The sequence below is a fragment of the Mixophyes fleayi genome, chromosome 6, assembly GCF_038048845.1.
Source record: "Mixophyes fleayi isolate aMixFle1 chromosome 6, aMixFle1.hap1, whole genome shotgun sequence".
Taxonomy (NCBI): Eukaryota; Metazoa; Chordata; class Amphibia; order Anura; family Limnodynastidae; genus Mixophyes; species Mixophyes fleayi.
In genome coordinates, this window is record NC_134407.1 from 224,612,675 (window position 1) to 224,629,609 (window position 16,935).

At 39.9% G+C, this 16,935-nt stretch overlaps 1 protein-coding gene and 1 pseudogene across 2 annotated transcripts in view; one reads left to right on the top strand and one right to left on the bottom strand.

Annotated features, from left to right (window-relative positions):
- LOC142160090 (uncharacterized) overlaps nt 1-16,935 on the bottom strand; it is a 344,815-nt pseudogene that overhangs the window by 265,294 nt on the left and 62,586 nt on the right.
- LOC142160081 (uncharacterized) overlaps nt 1-16,935 on the top strand; it is a 37,027-nt gene that overhangs the window by 16,359 nt on the left and 3,733 nt on the right. Inside the window, exon 2 of one of the 2 annotated variants that reach the window (XM_075214997.1) lies at nt 14,750-14,830. The exons of the other annotated variant lie outside the window; for it this stretch is intronic. Coding sequence (XP_075071098.1) covers nt 14,800-14,830 — 31 coding nt within the window. The 5' untranslated portion in view covers nt 14,750-14,799. The remainder of the gene's footprint in view (nt 1-14,749; nt 14,831-16,935) is intronic. 2 annotated transcript variants of the gene reach the window in all.

Sequence of the window (16,935 nt, forward strand, 5' to 3'; positions counted from 1 at the left end):
GTATGTGAGGATGGAGAGAGAGGATTATTAGTATATGAGGATGGAGAGAGAGGATTATTATTATTTGTTTATGAGGATGGAGAGAGGATTATTAGTATATGAGGATGGAGAGAGAGGATTATTAGTATATGAGGATGGAGAGAGGATTATTATTAGTATGTGAGGATGGAGAGAGAGAGGATTATTAGTATGTGAGGATGGAGAGAGAGGATTATTATTAGTATATGAGGATGGAGAGAGAGGATTATTATTAGTATGTGAGGATGGAGAGAGGATTATTATTAGTATGTGAGGATGGAGAGAAAGGATTATTATTAGTATGTGAGGATGGAGAGAGAGGATTATTAGTACGTGAGGATGGAGAGAGAGGATTATTATTAGTATGTGAGGATGGAGAGAGGATTATTATTAGTAAATGAGGATGGAGAGAGAGGATTATTATTAGTACGTGAGGATGGAGAGAGAGGATTATTATTAGTATGTGAGGATGGAGAGAGAGGATTATTAGTATGTGAGGATGGAGAGAGGATTATTATTAGTATATGAGGATGGAGAGAGAGGATTATTATTAGTATATGAGGATGGAGAGAGAGGATTATTATTAGTATATGAGGATGGAGAGAGAGGATTATTAGTATGTGAGGATGGAGAGAGAATTATTATTAGTACCTGAGGATGGAGAGAGAGGATTATTATTAGTATGTGAGGATGGAGAGAGGATTATTATTAGTATATGAGGATGGAGAGAGAGGATTATTATTAGTATGTGAGGATGGAGAGAGAGGATTATTAGTATGTGAGGATGAAGAGAGAGGATTATTATTAGTATATGAGGATGGAGAGAGAGGATTATTATTAGTATGTGATTATGGAGAGAGAGGATTATTATTAGTACGTGAGGACGGAGAGAGAGGATTATTATTAGTACGTGAGGATGGAGAGAGAGGATTATTATTAGTATGTGAGGATGGAGAGAGAGGATTATTAGTATGTGAGGATGGAGAGAGGATTATTATTAGTATATAAGGATGGAGAGAGAGGATTATTATTAGTATATGAGGATGGAGAGAGAGGATTATTAGTATGTGAGGATGGAGAGAGGATTATTAGTATGTGAGGATGGAGAGAGGATTATTATTAGTATGTGAGGATGGAGAGAGAGGATTATTATTAGTATGTGAGGATGGAGAGAGAGGATTATTAGTATGTGAGGATGGAGAGAGAGGATTATTATTAGTACGTGAGGATGGAGAGAGAGGATTATTAGTATGTGAGGATGGAGAGAGAGGATTATTAGTATGTGAGGATGGAGAGAGAATTATTATTAGTATGTGAGGATGGAGAGAAAGGATTATTATTAGTATGTGAGGATGGAGAGAGAGGATTATTATTAGTATATGAGGATGGAGAGAGAGGATTATTATTAGTATGTGAGGATGGAGAGAGGATTATTATTAGTATGTGAGGATGGAGAGAAAGGATTATTATTAGTATGTGAGGATGGAGAGAAAGGATTATTATTAGTATGTGAGGATGGAGAGAGAGGATTATTATTAGTATATGAGGATGGAGAGAGAGGATTATTATTAGTATATGAGGATGGAGAGAGAGGATTATTAGTATGTGAGGATGAAGAGAGAGGATTATTATTAGTATATGAGGATGGAGAGAGAGGATTATTAGTATGTGAGGATGGAGAGAGAGGATTGTTATTAGTATGTGAGGATGGAGAGAGAGGATTATTATTAGTATATGAGGATGGAGAGAGGATTATTAGTATATGAGGATGGAGAGAGAGGATTATTATTAGTATATGAGGATGGAGAGAGAGGATTATTATTAGTATATGAGGATGGAGAGAGAGGATTATTATTAGTATGTGAGGATGGAGAGAGAGGATTATTATTAGTATATGAGGATGGAGAGAGAGGATTATTATTAGTATGTGAGGATGGAGAGAGAGGATTATTATTAGTATGTGAGGATGGAGAGAGAGGAGTATTATTAGTATATGAGGATGAGAGAGAGGAGTATTATTAGTATATGAGGATGGAGAGAGAGGATTATTATTAGTATATGAGGATGGAGAGAGAGGATTATTATTAGTATGTGAGGATGGAGAGAGAGGATTATTATTAGTATATGAGGATGGAGAGAGAGGATTATTATTAGTATATGAGGATGGAGAGAGAGGATTATTATTAGTATGTGAGGATGGAGAGAGAGGATTATTATTAGTATATGAGGATGGAGAGAGAGGATTATTATTAGTATGTGAGGATGGAGAGAGGATTATTATTAGTATGTGTGGATGGAGAGAGAGGATTATTAGTATGTGAGGATGGAGAGAGAGGATTATTATTAGTATATGAGGATGGAGAGAGAGGATTATTATTAGTATGTGAGGATGGAGAGAGGATTATTATTAGTATATGAGGATGGAGAGAGGATTATTATTAGTATATGAGGATGGAGAGAGAGGATTATTATTAGTAAATGAGGATGGAGAGAGGATTATTATTAGTATATGAGGATGGAGAGAGAGGGTTTTTATTAGTATATGAGGATGGAGAGAGAGGATTATTATTAGTATATGAGGATGGAGAGAGAGGATTATTAGTATGTGAGGATGGAGAGAGGATTATTATTAGTATGTGAGGATGGAGAGAGAGGATTATTAGTATGTGAGGATGGATTGAGAGGATTTTATTAGTACGTGAGGATGGAGAGAGAGGATTATTATTAGTATGTGAGGATGGAGAGAGAGGAATATTATTAGTATGGGAAGATGGAGAGAGAGGATTATTATTAGTATGTGAGGATGGAGAGAGGATTATTATTAGTATATGAGGATGGAGAGAGAGGATTATTATTAGTACGTGAGGATGGAGAGAGAGGATTATTATTAGTATGTGAGGATGGAGAGAGAGGATTATTAGTATGTGAGGATGGAGAGAGAGGATTATTAGTATATGAGGATGGAGAGAGAGGATTATTAGTATATGAGGATGGAGAGAGAGGATTATTATTAGTATGGGAGGATGGAGAGAGAGGATTAATATTAGTATGGGAGGATGGAGAGAGAGGATTATTATTAGTATGTGAGGATGGAGAGAGGATTATTATTAGTATATGAGGATGGAGAGAGAGGATTATTATTAGTATGTGAGGATGGAGAGAGAGGATTATTATTAGTATGTGAGGATGGAGAGAGAGGATTATTATTAGTACGTGAGGATGGAGAGAGAGGATTATTATTAGTATGTGAGGATGGAGAGAGAGGATTATTATTAGTATGTGAGGATGGAGAGAGAGGATTATTATTAGTATGTGAGGATGGAGAGAGAGGATTATTAGTATGCGAGGATGGAGAGAGAGGATTATTAGTATGTGAGGATGGAGAGAGAGGATTATTATTAGTACGTGAGGATGGAGAGAGAGGATTATTATTAGTATGTGAGGATGGAGAGAGAGGATTATTAGTATGTGAGGATGGAGAGAGAGGATTATTAGTATATGAGGATGGAGAGAGAGGATTATTATTATTAGTATATGAGGATGGAGAGAGGATTATTAGTATATGAGGATGGAGAGAGAGGATTATTAGTATGTGAGGATGGAGAGAGAGGATTATTATTAGTACGTGAGGATGGAGAGAGAGGATTATTATTAGTATGTGAGGATGGAGAGAGAGGATTATTAGTATGTGAGGATGGAGAGAGAGGATTATTAGTATATGAGGATGGAGAGAGAGGATTATTATTATTTGTATATGAGGATGGAGAGAGGATTATTAGTATATGAGGATGGAGAGAGAGGATTATTAGTATATGAGGATGGAGAGAGGATTATTATTAGTATGTGAGGATGGAGAGAGAGAGGATTATTAGTATGTGAGGATGGAGAGAGAGGATTATTATTAGTATGTGAGGATGGAGAGAGGATTATTATTAGTATATGAGGATGGAGAGAGGATTATTATTAGTATATGAGGATGGAGAGAGAGGATTATTATTAGTATATGAGGATGGAGAGAGAGGATTATTATTAGTATATGAGGATGGAGAGAGGATTATTATTAGTATATGAGGATAGAGAGAGAGGATTATTATTAGTATATGAGGATGGAGAGAGAGGATTATTATTAGTATGTGAGGATGGAGAGAGAGGATTATTATTAGTATGTGAGGATGGAGAGAGGATTATTATTAGTATATAAGGATGGAGAGAGAGGATTATTATTAGTATGTGAGGATGGAGAGAGAGGATTATTATTAGTATATGAGGATGGAGAGAGGATTATTATTAGTATATGAGGATGGAGAGAGAGGATTATTATTAGTATATGAGGATGGAGAGAGAGGATTATTATTAGTATATGAGGATGGAGAGAGAGGATTATTAGTATGTGAGGATGGAGAGAGAGGATTATTATTAGTATATGAGGATGAAGAGAGGATTATTATGAGAATATGAGGCTGGGGAGAGAGGATTATTATTAGTATATGAGGATGGAGAGAGGATTATTATTAGTATATGAGGATGGAGAGAGAGGATTATTATTAGTATATGAGGATGGAGAGAGAGGATTATTATTAGTATGTGAGGATGGAGAGAGAGGATTATTATTAGTATATGAGGATGGAGAGAGAGGATTATTATTAGTATATGAGGATGGAGAGAGGATTATTATTAGTATGTGAGGATGGAGAGAGAGGATTATTATTAGTATGTGAGGATGGAGAGAGAGGATTATTATTAGTATATGAGGATGGAGAGAGGATTATTATTAGTATGTGAGGATGGAGAGAGAGGATTATTATTAGTATATGAGGATGGAGAGAGAGGATTATTATTAGTATGTGAGGATGGAGAGAGGATTATTAGTATATGAGGATGGAGAGAGAGGATTATTATTAGTATGTGAGGATGGAGAGACAGGATTATTATTAGTATATGAGGATGGAGAGAGGATTATTATTAGTATGTGAGGATGGAGAGAGAGGATTATTATTAGTATATGAGGATGGAGAGAGAGGATTATTATTAGTATATGAGGATGGAGAGAGAGGATTATTATTAGTATATGAGGATGGAGAGAGGATTATTATTAGTATATGAGGATGGAGAGAGAGGGTTATTATTAGTATGTGAGGATGGAGAGAGAGGATTATTATTAGTATATGAGGATGGAGAGAGAGGATTATTATTAGTATATGAGGATGGAGAGAGAGGATTATTATTAGTATGAGAGGATGGAGAGAGGATTATTATTAGTATGAGAGGATGGAGAGAGGATTATTATTAGTATATGAGGATGGAGAGAGAGGATTATTATTAGTATATGAGGATGGAGAGAGAGGATTATTATTAGTATATGAGGATGGAGAGAGAGGATTATTATTAGTATGTGAGGATGGAGAGAGGGGATTATTATTAGTATGAGAGGATGGAGAGAGGATTATTATTAGTATATTAGGATGGAGAGAGAGGATTATTATTAGTATATGAGGATGGAGAGAGAAGATTATTATTAGTATATGAGGATGGAGAGAGAGGATTATTATTAGTATGAGAGGATGGAGAGAGGATTATTATTAGTATATTAGGATGGAGAGAGAGGATTATTATTAGTATATGAGGATGGAGAGAGAAGATTATTATTAGTATGAGAGGATGGAGAGAAGATTATTATTAGTATGGGAGGATGGAGAGAGAGTATTATTATTAGTATATGAGGATGGAGAGAGAAGATTATTATTAGTATATGAGGATGGAGAGAGAGGATTATTAGTATGTGAGGATGGAGAGAGAGGATTATTATTAGTATATGAGGATGGAGAGAGAGGATTTTTATTAGTATATGAGGATGGAGAGAGAGGATTATTAGTATGTGAGGATGGAGAGAGAGGATTATTATTAGTATATGAGGATGGAGAGAGAGGATTATTATTATTGGTATGTTAGGATGGAGATATTGGAAGTATAGTATTATTATTTTTATTATTAGTATATGAGAATTGAGTTTATTAATAGTGGGTGAGGCTGGAGGGGTTGAATACGGCATATCAATGCTGACTACCCGACATCTTCACTCCGAATGTATTCTTCCAGATGCTGTATCAATGAAGACTGTTCTGAAATGCGAATTGAATCGGGTGTAGGATGAAGCCAGCGCCATTTAATGACGTCAATGACGAACGCAACGGTATTATCGCTGAAGTTAAGGGGGTAATGTAAGTATGCGCCCATGTACAGTGTAGTTTACAAAGGCTTGTACATTGTACATCACCGCATACTTACATTACCCGCTTACCATCAGTGATAATACCATTGCGTTTGTCATCGACGTCATTAAATCGCGCCGGCTTCTTCCTACACCCGATTGGTTCAAGTCGCATATCAGAACAGTCGTCATTGGTGCTGCGTCGGGTAGCATACGTTTGGAGTGAAGATGTCGGGGTAGTCAGCATCGATATGCTGACTACCACCGGACTGGAGGTTATGGGGAACTAGGATCAGTAGTAGTGGGTGAGGCTGCAGGTTACGGGGGAGATAGGACCATTAGCAGTGGGTGAGGCTGGAAGTAACGGGGGGACATAGGACCATTAGCAGTGGGTGAGGCTGGAGGTAACGGGGGGACATAGGACCATTAGCAGTGGGCGAGGCTGCAGGTAACGGGGGACATAGGACCATTAGCAGTGGACGAGGCTGCAGGCTACGGGGGGACATAGGACCACTAGCAGTGGGCGAGGCTGCAGGTTACGGGGGAGATAGGACCATTAGCAGTGGGCGAGGCTGCAGGTGACTGGGGACATAGGACCATTAGCGGTGGGTGAGGCTGCAGGTGACGGGGGACATGGGACCATTGGCGGTGGGTGTGGCTGCTAGTTACGGGGGGACATAGGACCACTAGCAGTGGGCAAGGCTGCAGGTTGTGGGGGGACATAGGACCACTAGCAGTGGGCGAGGCTGCCGGTTACGGGGGAACATAGGACCACTAGCAGTGGGCGAGGCTGCAGGTTGCGGGGGGACATAGGACCGCTAGCAGTGGGCGAGGCTGCCGGTTGCAGGGGGACATAGGACCACTAGCAGTGGGCGAGGCTGCCGGTTACGGGGGAACATAGGACCACTAGCAGTGGGCGAGGCTGCCGGTTGCAGGGGGACATAGGACCACTAGCAGTGGGCGAGGCTGCCGGTTACGGGGGAACATAGGACCACTAGCAGTGGGCGAGGCTGCTGGTTGCGGGGGGACATAGGACCGCTAGCAGTGGGCGAGGCTGCAGGTGTTTTCTCTACCTGTATAGTGCATGCTGTTCTGCTTCACAGATATGTTCTCTACTCTGGTTATAGTGTTTATAAATTAGATACAGTGTACATCCTATGTCTGGCACAGCTATTCCATATTTTATATTTGTTACACATGTGTCATATATATTTATATATGCAGTCAAGTCCATAAATTTTGGGACATCAACAAAGTTCTCATATTTTGGGCTCTATACACCACCACAATGTATTTGAAATAAATTTAACAAGATGTGTTTTACTGCAGACTTTCAGCTTTAATTTGAGGGAATTTACATCCAAATCAGGTGAACAGTGTAGGAATTACAACGGTTTCACCTAATCCTTAATAATGATCCTACTGTGTGTGTGTATGTATATATATATATACTGTTGTAAAATCATATTGGGGTTACCGTCTTCTGGGATAGACGGCTGCACTTCAGACGACAGAACCAAAGATATCGCACCAGTCAGCTGTTTTGGTTTCACTAGCCGCAGCTAATTTTATTCACCATATTTAAAACAAACAAAACACATAAGCAAAAGTTCCTCGCTGTCTGCTTCTTACTCATGCACAGGAACAGCGTCTCTCAAGCGAAAGACCTTGTGTCCACACACACAAATCATCAGCTCTTTCTAGTCACCAATTCCAGTGTCTATCCATAGCACCTAGCCTGCTCCCCAGGTAGTAGAGACTGGTCAGACTGACATCCTTTTAAACACACTTTACAGGTGTCACCATTAATCGGTCTGCTGTTAGACTGGAAGATCAGAAGACCCAGACTGGGCCGTATGAATGGAGCCAGCCCTCTGCCTCCATTCATAACCCAGGGAGCCTTACCAGCTTTTCATGCTGATGAAGACAATCTCTGGGAAGTTTTTCCCATCCACAAACAATCTCCCTGTGGTTTTAAAGCACATAAGACAGAAATAAATATATATATATATATCTCTGTGATTTACCAATTTCCCTGTCCTTCTCGCACAATGCATATATAGTATAGCTTTAATCTATTCCTGGTGCATTAGTACCTTAACCATCCATTCTTGGTGCTAGAATAGGGTTTTTGTGTATATTGACCATCCATTCTATCTGACATATGCAGTTAAGTCATTTTAATTAGAGTGCTGGGAAGAGCTGCTTTTGTAACAAATAACCAAGATCAGAAATATATATATATCTTGTACTAGCTGGAGGCAAGGCAATATTACAGGGTTACCAGAGCATGAACACAGCAATAAAGTGCAAAGTTAATTACCTAGATATGTGCAACAATTAAATGCTTAGCAGTGTTACCCTAACAGTCAGTACATAAACTCACAGAACTAGTAGGCGGAGGTCTTCACCTTTAGCAGCTGCCTTTCCCATAGAGCTTTATACACTCACCGGTACTCAGATGCCCCCAGAACTTATCTCCTGATGTAGTGTGAGTTTGTGATACAAAACCGTAGCGTCGGGCCAGGAGGCAGCGTAGATGGCAGCGAATGTTCAGACGAAAGCCAAGGTCAGGGGTCATTAGCAAGCAGGATAATCTGGAAACACGCCAAAGGTCAGGGTCACGAGCAATATAGTGGGGTCCAAGGAACAGGCAAAATGAATCAGGGTCACAGGCAAAAAGGCATAATCCAAGGTACAGGCGGGGGTCATACACGACAAAGACAATCCAAAAGGTATACACCAACAGCACAGGAGCAGGTAGCAGGCAGTAAACTGGAAGCTATAACCGGCAGGGAGGCTAAGCCCTCCCTGCCTTAAATCCTAAATATGACCAATTAGAGCCTAGCTCTGAAATCACCCTCAGCCTATGCCTAATTAATAATTTCATAATTAGCCCACAGGCTATTCAATTAGTTGCGCACGCGCCCGGCTGTTCTCCGTTGCCGGGACGCAGCGCTATCTCCTTCAGTGTGATGAGCCCCGGAAGTGACGGCCTGGTCGTCATAGCGATGGCCGGGACACAGGTGAGAGAGTCGCGGCGACTGGGTACCGCCGTGGCTCGTAACAAGCAGACCAAGAGGCCATGCAAATTAAGGGGGTCATGCAAAGTTAAATGAAAAAAAAAGCATGCAACTATGGAATACATTCGCCCCGATTCAGAGATCCATCCTGCTCTACATAGTACGCAAATTGCATATGTTTTCGTAAGATATGCTTAAAGCAGCGTTGGATTCGCTTTTAGCCTATCCTGCACAACAACCCTTAAGGCCGTTCAATGTATAATAATAAAAAAAAAGCATAAACAGCCCTAATACTGCCAACCTAGGCTAGTACTGGCAGAATTCTTAAGGGGATCAGGCCTAAATAAAAAAAAGCATCAAGGTTTAACTAGCCCCATGCTGAAAGCACAAGGTCTCTTTACACCCACGTGCAGTGGGTTTTGGGTAAAAGGTTTATTAAAAGTAGTAAAAAAAAATAAAAAATTACCAGGCTGTTATTAAGTGTTGGGGCGTATTCGCTCAGTGCTAAGAGTTCAGGCCATGGGAAATCCCTTATAAATAGACCGGCAGAGACATTAGGACTTCAGCAGTGGTGGGTCTCCGTATGGAGATGTATAGGACGTCTTCCCAGGGTTTTTTTGGTTTTTTTAAGCAAGCATGTAGATTATTGGTTTAAGAAGAGTCCCTTGGACTTGGATCTATGGATTAGAGTGCAGATGCCAGGATGGACCTAGGTGACTAATAAAGAAGGGTAAATAGGGTGGTGTCCAGCTGATTTTTTTCAAATAAATAATTTTTTCTCTGGTGTGTGTTTTATTAACTTTTTTTTTTTCTTTGGCACGGCCTAGGGTTGGTTGGCACTATGATGGGGGGATCCTACACTGCAGGTTTCCCTGATATACTGTCACCAGCCCAGGCTGGCAGCCTAGTGCTGGTTCTGGTCATTTCAGAGGGACCCATGCTTTGTACCCTGTGTTTATGCTTTGGTAACCCTGTAATATCCTCATGCCTCCAGCTGGTACTAAGTACAAGTGATTTATTTATGATATTAGTTATTTGTTATAAAACCAGTTTCTCCCAGCACTCTAACTGAAATGAACTTGCTGTCAGATAGAATGTATGGTTAATATACACAAACCTCTATTGGGACACCCAGAATGGATGATTAATATACACAAAACCTGACTCCGGCACCCGAAGTAGATGGCTAAGGTAGTCAGATCCCCGTTTCAGCACCCAGGATGGATGGTTCGGTTACTTAGAGCCACATTTAAGCACCTGTATTAGATGTTAATTGCAGACCCATTCCCAGACGTGGAATGGGTAGTTATGTAGCTGAGACGCCAGTCTGGCAGGCAGTGTGGATGGTTAGGGTTCTCGCAGACCCAGTGCGACAAATGGGCTGGATGACTAAGGTACTCAGACACCCATTCTGGAAGGCAAAGTAGATAGCTAAGGTGTGTGTGTGTGTGTGTGTGTGTGTGTGTGTGTATGTGTATATATATATATGTGTTGTGCAGACAGATTTATATAACTTATATAAAATATAACTAACTTAAAATTACACACTGTGTAGAGAACATATCTCTGTAGCAGCACAGAAAGCAATATACACGGAGAGAAACCACAAGAAGCTTCACTCAAAACACCAAGCAGCAGAGGGCGCTGCAGGATGCCGACTCGTTAAAGCATTCCGGCTATTCCGGTTTACACCTATAGCCTTATTATTAGTATGTTATGCTGGAGGTGATGAGGAAGTAGTATGATTTTTAGTGTATTAGCTGGAGGTGATGGAAATATAGTATAATTGTATGAGACTCGATGTTATGAGGATATAGTGTTATTAGTATATGAGGCAGGAGGTTATGGGGTTATAGTATTATTAGTATATGAGGCTGGAGGTTATGGGGTTATAGTATTATTAGTATATGAGGCAGGAAGTTATGGAGATATAGTATTATTAGTGTATGAGGCAGGAGGTTATGGGGTTATAGTATTATTAGTGTATGAGGCAGGAGGTTATGGAGATATAGTATTATTAGTATATGAGGCAGGAGGTTATGGGGTTATAGTATTATTAGTATATGAGGCAGGAGGTTATGGAGATATAGTGTTATTAGTATATGAGGCAGGAGGTTATGGGGTTATAGTATTATTAGTATATGAGGCTGGAGGTTATGGGGTTATAGTATTATTAGTATATGAGGCAGGAAGTTATGGGGTTATAGTATTATTAGTATATGAGGCTGGAGGTTATGGGGTTATAGTATTATTAGTATATGAGGCAGGAGGTTATGGGGTTAAAGTATTATTAGTATATGAGGCAGGAGGTTATGGGGTTATAGTATTATTAGTATATGAGGCTGGAGGTTATGGGGTTATAGTATTATTAGTATATGAGGCAGGAGGTTATGGGGTTATAGTATTATTAGTATATGAGGCAGGAGGTTATGGAGATATAGTGTTATTAGTATATGAGGCTGGAGGTTATGGGGTTATAGTATTATTAGTATATGAGGCAGGAAGTTATGGGGTTATAGTATTATTAGTATATGAGGCAGGAGGTTATGGGGATTTATTTTTATTAGTATATGAAACAGGAGTTAATGGGATATAGTATTATTTAGTCTGAGGGTGGAGGTTATGGGTTATAGTATTGTTAGTATATGAGCTGGTGGTCATGGGGACTTATTAGTATTAGGATGGAGGTAATGAGGGTATAGTTTTATTCATGTATGGGGCTATACACCGATCAGCCACAACATTAAAACCATTGACAAGTGAATGACATTGATTATCTCATTACAATGGCACCAGTCAAGGGTGAGATATATAAGGCAGCAATTGAACAGTCCGTTCTTGAAGTTGATGTGTTTGAAGCAGGAAAAATGGGCAACGTAAGGATCTGAGCGATTTTGACGAGCCAAATTGTGATGGCTGAACAACTGGGTCAGAGCATCTCTAATATGGCAGGTCTTGTGGGGTGTTCCCAGTAAGCATTGGTTAGTAGCTAACAAAAGTGGTCCAAGAAAGGACAGCCAATGTCTGGATCATGGGCATCCAAGGCTAATTGATGCTGTGACAGGATGGACCTCCTATGTCACCCTGTCTGTTGTGTTTGCTGGGGACCGGCTGGGCTTACCTTGCCACCGTCCCCTTTCTTTCTCCCAAATGCCTTTTACTGCTGCCACCACTAGGCTCCTTAGTGGCACCTAGAACAGCGTCCTTCTAGATAACTCCCGCTGCTAACCCCTTGCTGGTACACCTGACCTCTTTATTTAGATCAGGGTTGTTGTGGGTGGTTCCCTCTCGACTATCACACTGGACAGAGCTGCAGGTAGCAGGCAGAGCGTTCGTACTAGAAGCTGGGTTTCAACCTCAGAGCAGCCAGATAATGGATTAGATTGGTCTAATTTGCAGGTCACAGGAATTACAGCAGTAAGTAGTTGTCAAAGCAGGATCTAGAAGCAGTGATGTTTTATTAACTCAAGTAGTCCTAATAAGTACAGTTACACATCAGTCTGTGGTACTAGCGATCTTTCTAGAAGTTACAGATGGTATAATACTAATACATGGTCAAACAGTGCGCCTTTTATACAGATTTACACAAATACCCTGGCAGGAGTTAGTCCAGCCTCCTGCCCCTCTAACCAATTCAGGTGTTTCATGCAGCCTACCTATAAAACAGCCCGGAGGGGTTTAACACCTTTTTACATTGTTGCTAGTGGCGCCACAGCGTCTGAGGTTTTCTATTGAATGTTTACCATCAGGATATAACATTTCTGTAACTTTGCTTTGAACGCAATTTAACTTGCAAAATTCACATTATTCGGTGATCACTTGCATAGGGAGTCTACCAGCAAGTATAATTACCTCCTCCTGTCTTTCAGGATCAACAGACAATTTGGTCACTCAGCAATGAGAAGGTCTAATTGACATGAGATTACTTGTCTCCAGACAGTTGCAAAACCCAAACATGACATACTATCTCAGTAGTCAATACATTTCCACACATATCAATATAAAATGATAAGTACATTTGCAATGATATACAGAGGTGCACTGCACTCCTAATTAAAATAAATATCTACAATAAGTTATTTCTACGTGATCCAGCCACAAATAAGTTATTTATAAGTGATCCAGCCACAGATGCGCATGGGGAGCGAAGGCTAGTTTGTCTGGTTCAAACCCACAGATGACCTACTGTAGCACAAGTTACTGGAAAAGTTAATGCTGGGTAAGATAGAATGGTGTCAGAACACACAGTGCATTGCAGTTTGCTGCATATGGGGCTGCGTAACTGCACACCAGTCAGGTCATTTACCGGGTGGAAGAGATGGCACCAGGATGCATTATGGGAAGAAGGCAAATGTTCTGGGCAATGTTCTGCTTGAAAACCTTGGATCCTGGCATTCATGTGGATGTTACTTTGACATATACTAACTACTGAAACATTATTGCAGACCATGTAAGTGGTTTTTACTGTTGGCAGTGGCCTCTTTCAGCAGGATAATGCGCCCTGCCACACTGCAAACATTGTTCATAAATGGTTTAAGGAGCATGACAAAGTGTTCAAGGTGTTGACTCGGCCTCCACATTCTCCAGATCTCATCCTGAGCGAGAATCTGTGGGACATGCTGGAAAAACAAGTCCAAGCCATGGAGGTCCCACCTCACAACTTATAGAAGTTAAAGGATCTGCTTCTAACATCCTAGTGCCAAATACTACAGGTCACCTTCAGAGATCTTGTGGAGTCCATACCTCGATGGGTCAGAGCTGTTTTGGTGGCACGAGTGGGTCCTACACAAGATTAGGCAGTGCTTTAATGTTGTGGTTGATCAGTGTAAATGGCTGGATATAATTGGGCTATAGTTTTATTTGTATATGAGGCTAAAGCTTATGGGTATATAATAGTAGTATTAGTATATGAAGCGGAAGATTACGATGTTTTAATAATAGTATATGAGGCTGGAGGTTATGGGACTATAATTTTATTATTAGTCTATGTGTCCGGAGGTTATAGAGATATAATCTTATATAATATCTACTGATATGTAATATCTTTTAGTAAGGCAAACTTACATAAAAATAGTTTGGGATATATTGGTAGATTTAAACAAGATAAAAAGATATGTCAACAAGTTACAATTTATTTCAATGCAGTGAGATGAGAACTTTAGAACCTCATGAGTTCCTGCTCTATTGTCAGATGTGTGTATTATGGACTCTAACAATTGATTAAAATACCTACTGATATGTTATTACAGATAGGTGTTTCCTTGATTGCGGCATTTTGAATGTTCAAGGGCTGTACATGTGGCTCCTGAAATGGATCAGGTCGCCCATCATTGATCTATAACTTGCCAATATGATCATTCAGTTGATGACTAGAGAGGTGACGGCTGGGAATGTAACATTATACACCAATATACACCAGGGGATGTGTTTGGATGATGACCATTGTGTGTGTCAAATCTCTATAAGGTGTGAGGATGTCACTGCCTATTTCTCCATGCAGGAGGGGGAGTATTTAGGAGAACACAAGGGGTTCTGTTCAAGGACGTGATTATGGAGAATAGCTGGCCTCTCACATCAATGGGTAAGAGGACGTTATATCACTGTTGTGTTTGTGTATGTACCATACATCATCACTATGTAACGATCTTACATGTGGACCCTGTGAGATATGTATAGACTAGAGGTGAACATGACCTTGGCCAGAATGAGACAATTAAAGACTTCAGATAGAGACACTACTGTGTCCAGAGCAGTTCATATCTGTGTGTGGTATGTGGCAGTTATATTAGTGTTGGTGAAATGGTCTATAGGAGAAGGAGGGTGTACTGGACAATATCTAGAGTTTGGTGAATGGATTGTAATCAGTTGATGGAATTGATTTTTATGTTCCTCTTTAATAGAGATAGTGTCATCATGACACTTCATTATAAGGGTCAGTCATGGCCTCAGCATGTGTCTGGTGGATCAATGTTAGAACCAGGAATTGTACATGATGTACTGTGTAGGAGCCATTGAGGATTCTGACTAAGGTTGGGGGATATATTACATGCCACCAACTCTCACTGTAGAAATCTGTAATATGTGAGAGGCGGGTAAATCAATTATATCTCTGCACCCCTTCAACAACCCAGTTGTAGGTTTGTATAGTCCAAACTATTATGTTTCCCCCCCCCCCAGTATTATTTATTGAAGACATCACAAGCAATACAAGTGAGGGTTACAGTATCACAGTGGTAACCGGATTTTATCTAGAAATATAGTTTGGTTAATAACCTAAATCATAGTACATGATTACAAACAAGAGCTAGTGATGCAAATTTTACAAATCATATGGGGAGAGGGGGAAAGGAAAGGGCCGAGGAGGGCTTAAGGTTGAGATTGATGAAGGGTGGTAGTGGTTGGTCACGTAGTTGAAGGTCTAGAGGAGAAGCATTGGTTTACAGTAGCGTAGACCATGGGGTTTATTTGCTAAACTGCAGGTTTTAAAAAGCGGAGATGTTGCCTATAGCAACCAATCAAATTGTAGCTGTCATATTGTAGAATGTACTAAATAAATGATAACTAGAATCTGGTTGCTATAGGCAACATCACCATAAGGAGTGATACTCACTGAAGTTTGGAAAGACAGGTGGTCCGTGGGGCAATACTTTGTGGAAAGATGCATAAGAGTTTCTCGGAATGCTCATTGTATGCTCAATTTGTAATCAGCGGATTAAGCCATGGATTGGTCTACTTATAGGAGATTTCAGCTGGATGATAAGTGATCAAGGTTGGTGAAACAGCGTGTAGTGGAATTTATAGACTCAAGACATTTAGAATGTCAGAAGTTTCTGGGAGGATTCAAGTGTCTCACAGATGTTACGGAAACACTTTGCAGTGGAGATTTTGAAAGAAAGATCTGCTAATTTTTGGGTGGGGGGAAAAATAAGCGGAGATTTCTACCGTAATTGCCGGCAATGTGCGTGGCGCGATCTCCGCGATGTTAACAAAGACGTGTAGTACATTAGGAAATAAGCTTACACGGCAAATACAAAGAAACATTGTTCAAAAAACTATAACAGATCTATAGAGAACAAAGGGTCTACTACTTTTCACATAGTGTGGCCCTTGGTAGGATATTTAGTGTTGGTAAAACATCCAATGTCAAACTAATGTTTGTCACACACTTACGCCTTTCTATTTATACCCTTAAAAGTAAAAGTCTTTGTTCGATGTAAGCCTTTCTAGTCCTTTAACCCTCACAATCCCTCCTCTTGGGCTTTTTACACTCTCTCAAGTTTTTGATAGTGCATCACTTTTTTACACTACATTCATGAGTTCCATTATTTTCCTTTCACTTAACTTTCACGTAACACAAAGGCAATAAACAAGTATACCTGGCTACAAAGGAACTAATGCAGCTTTCCTGTACTCAATGTATTATGCAGCACCCTGGATCTAGTCTACTCATCATCCTACATTTGTCCAGTCCATAACCATATATCTTTATCATATACATCATCGTATACCTTATATCTGTCCTGTGTACTCTTGTTTTGCCCTCAGCCCTCACTCAGTCTCATACTGACATACTTTTCGACACTGTTCTGTTTAACTTTTTGCTTTTAGTACTGTATTAATAGCTTGTCTCTATTTTTATTATTCTATTTTGTAACTTCTCATTTCTTTATTTATAGTGTATTTATA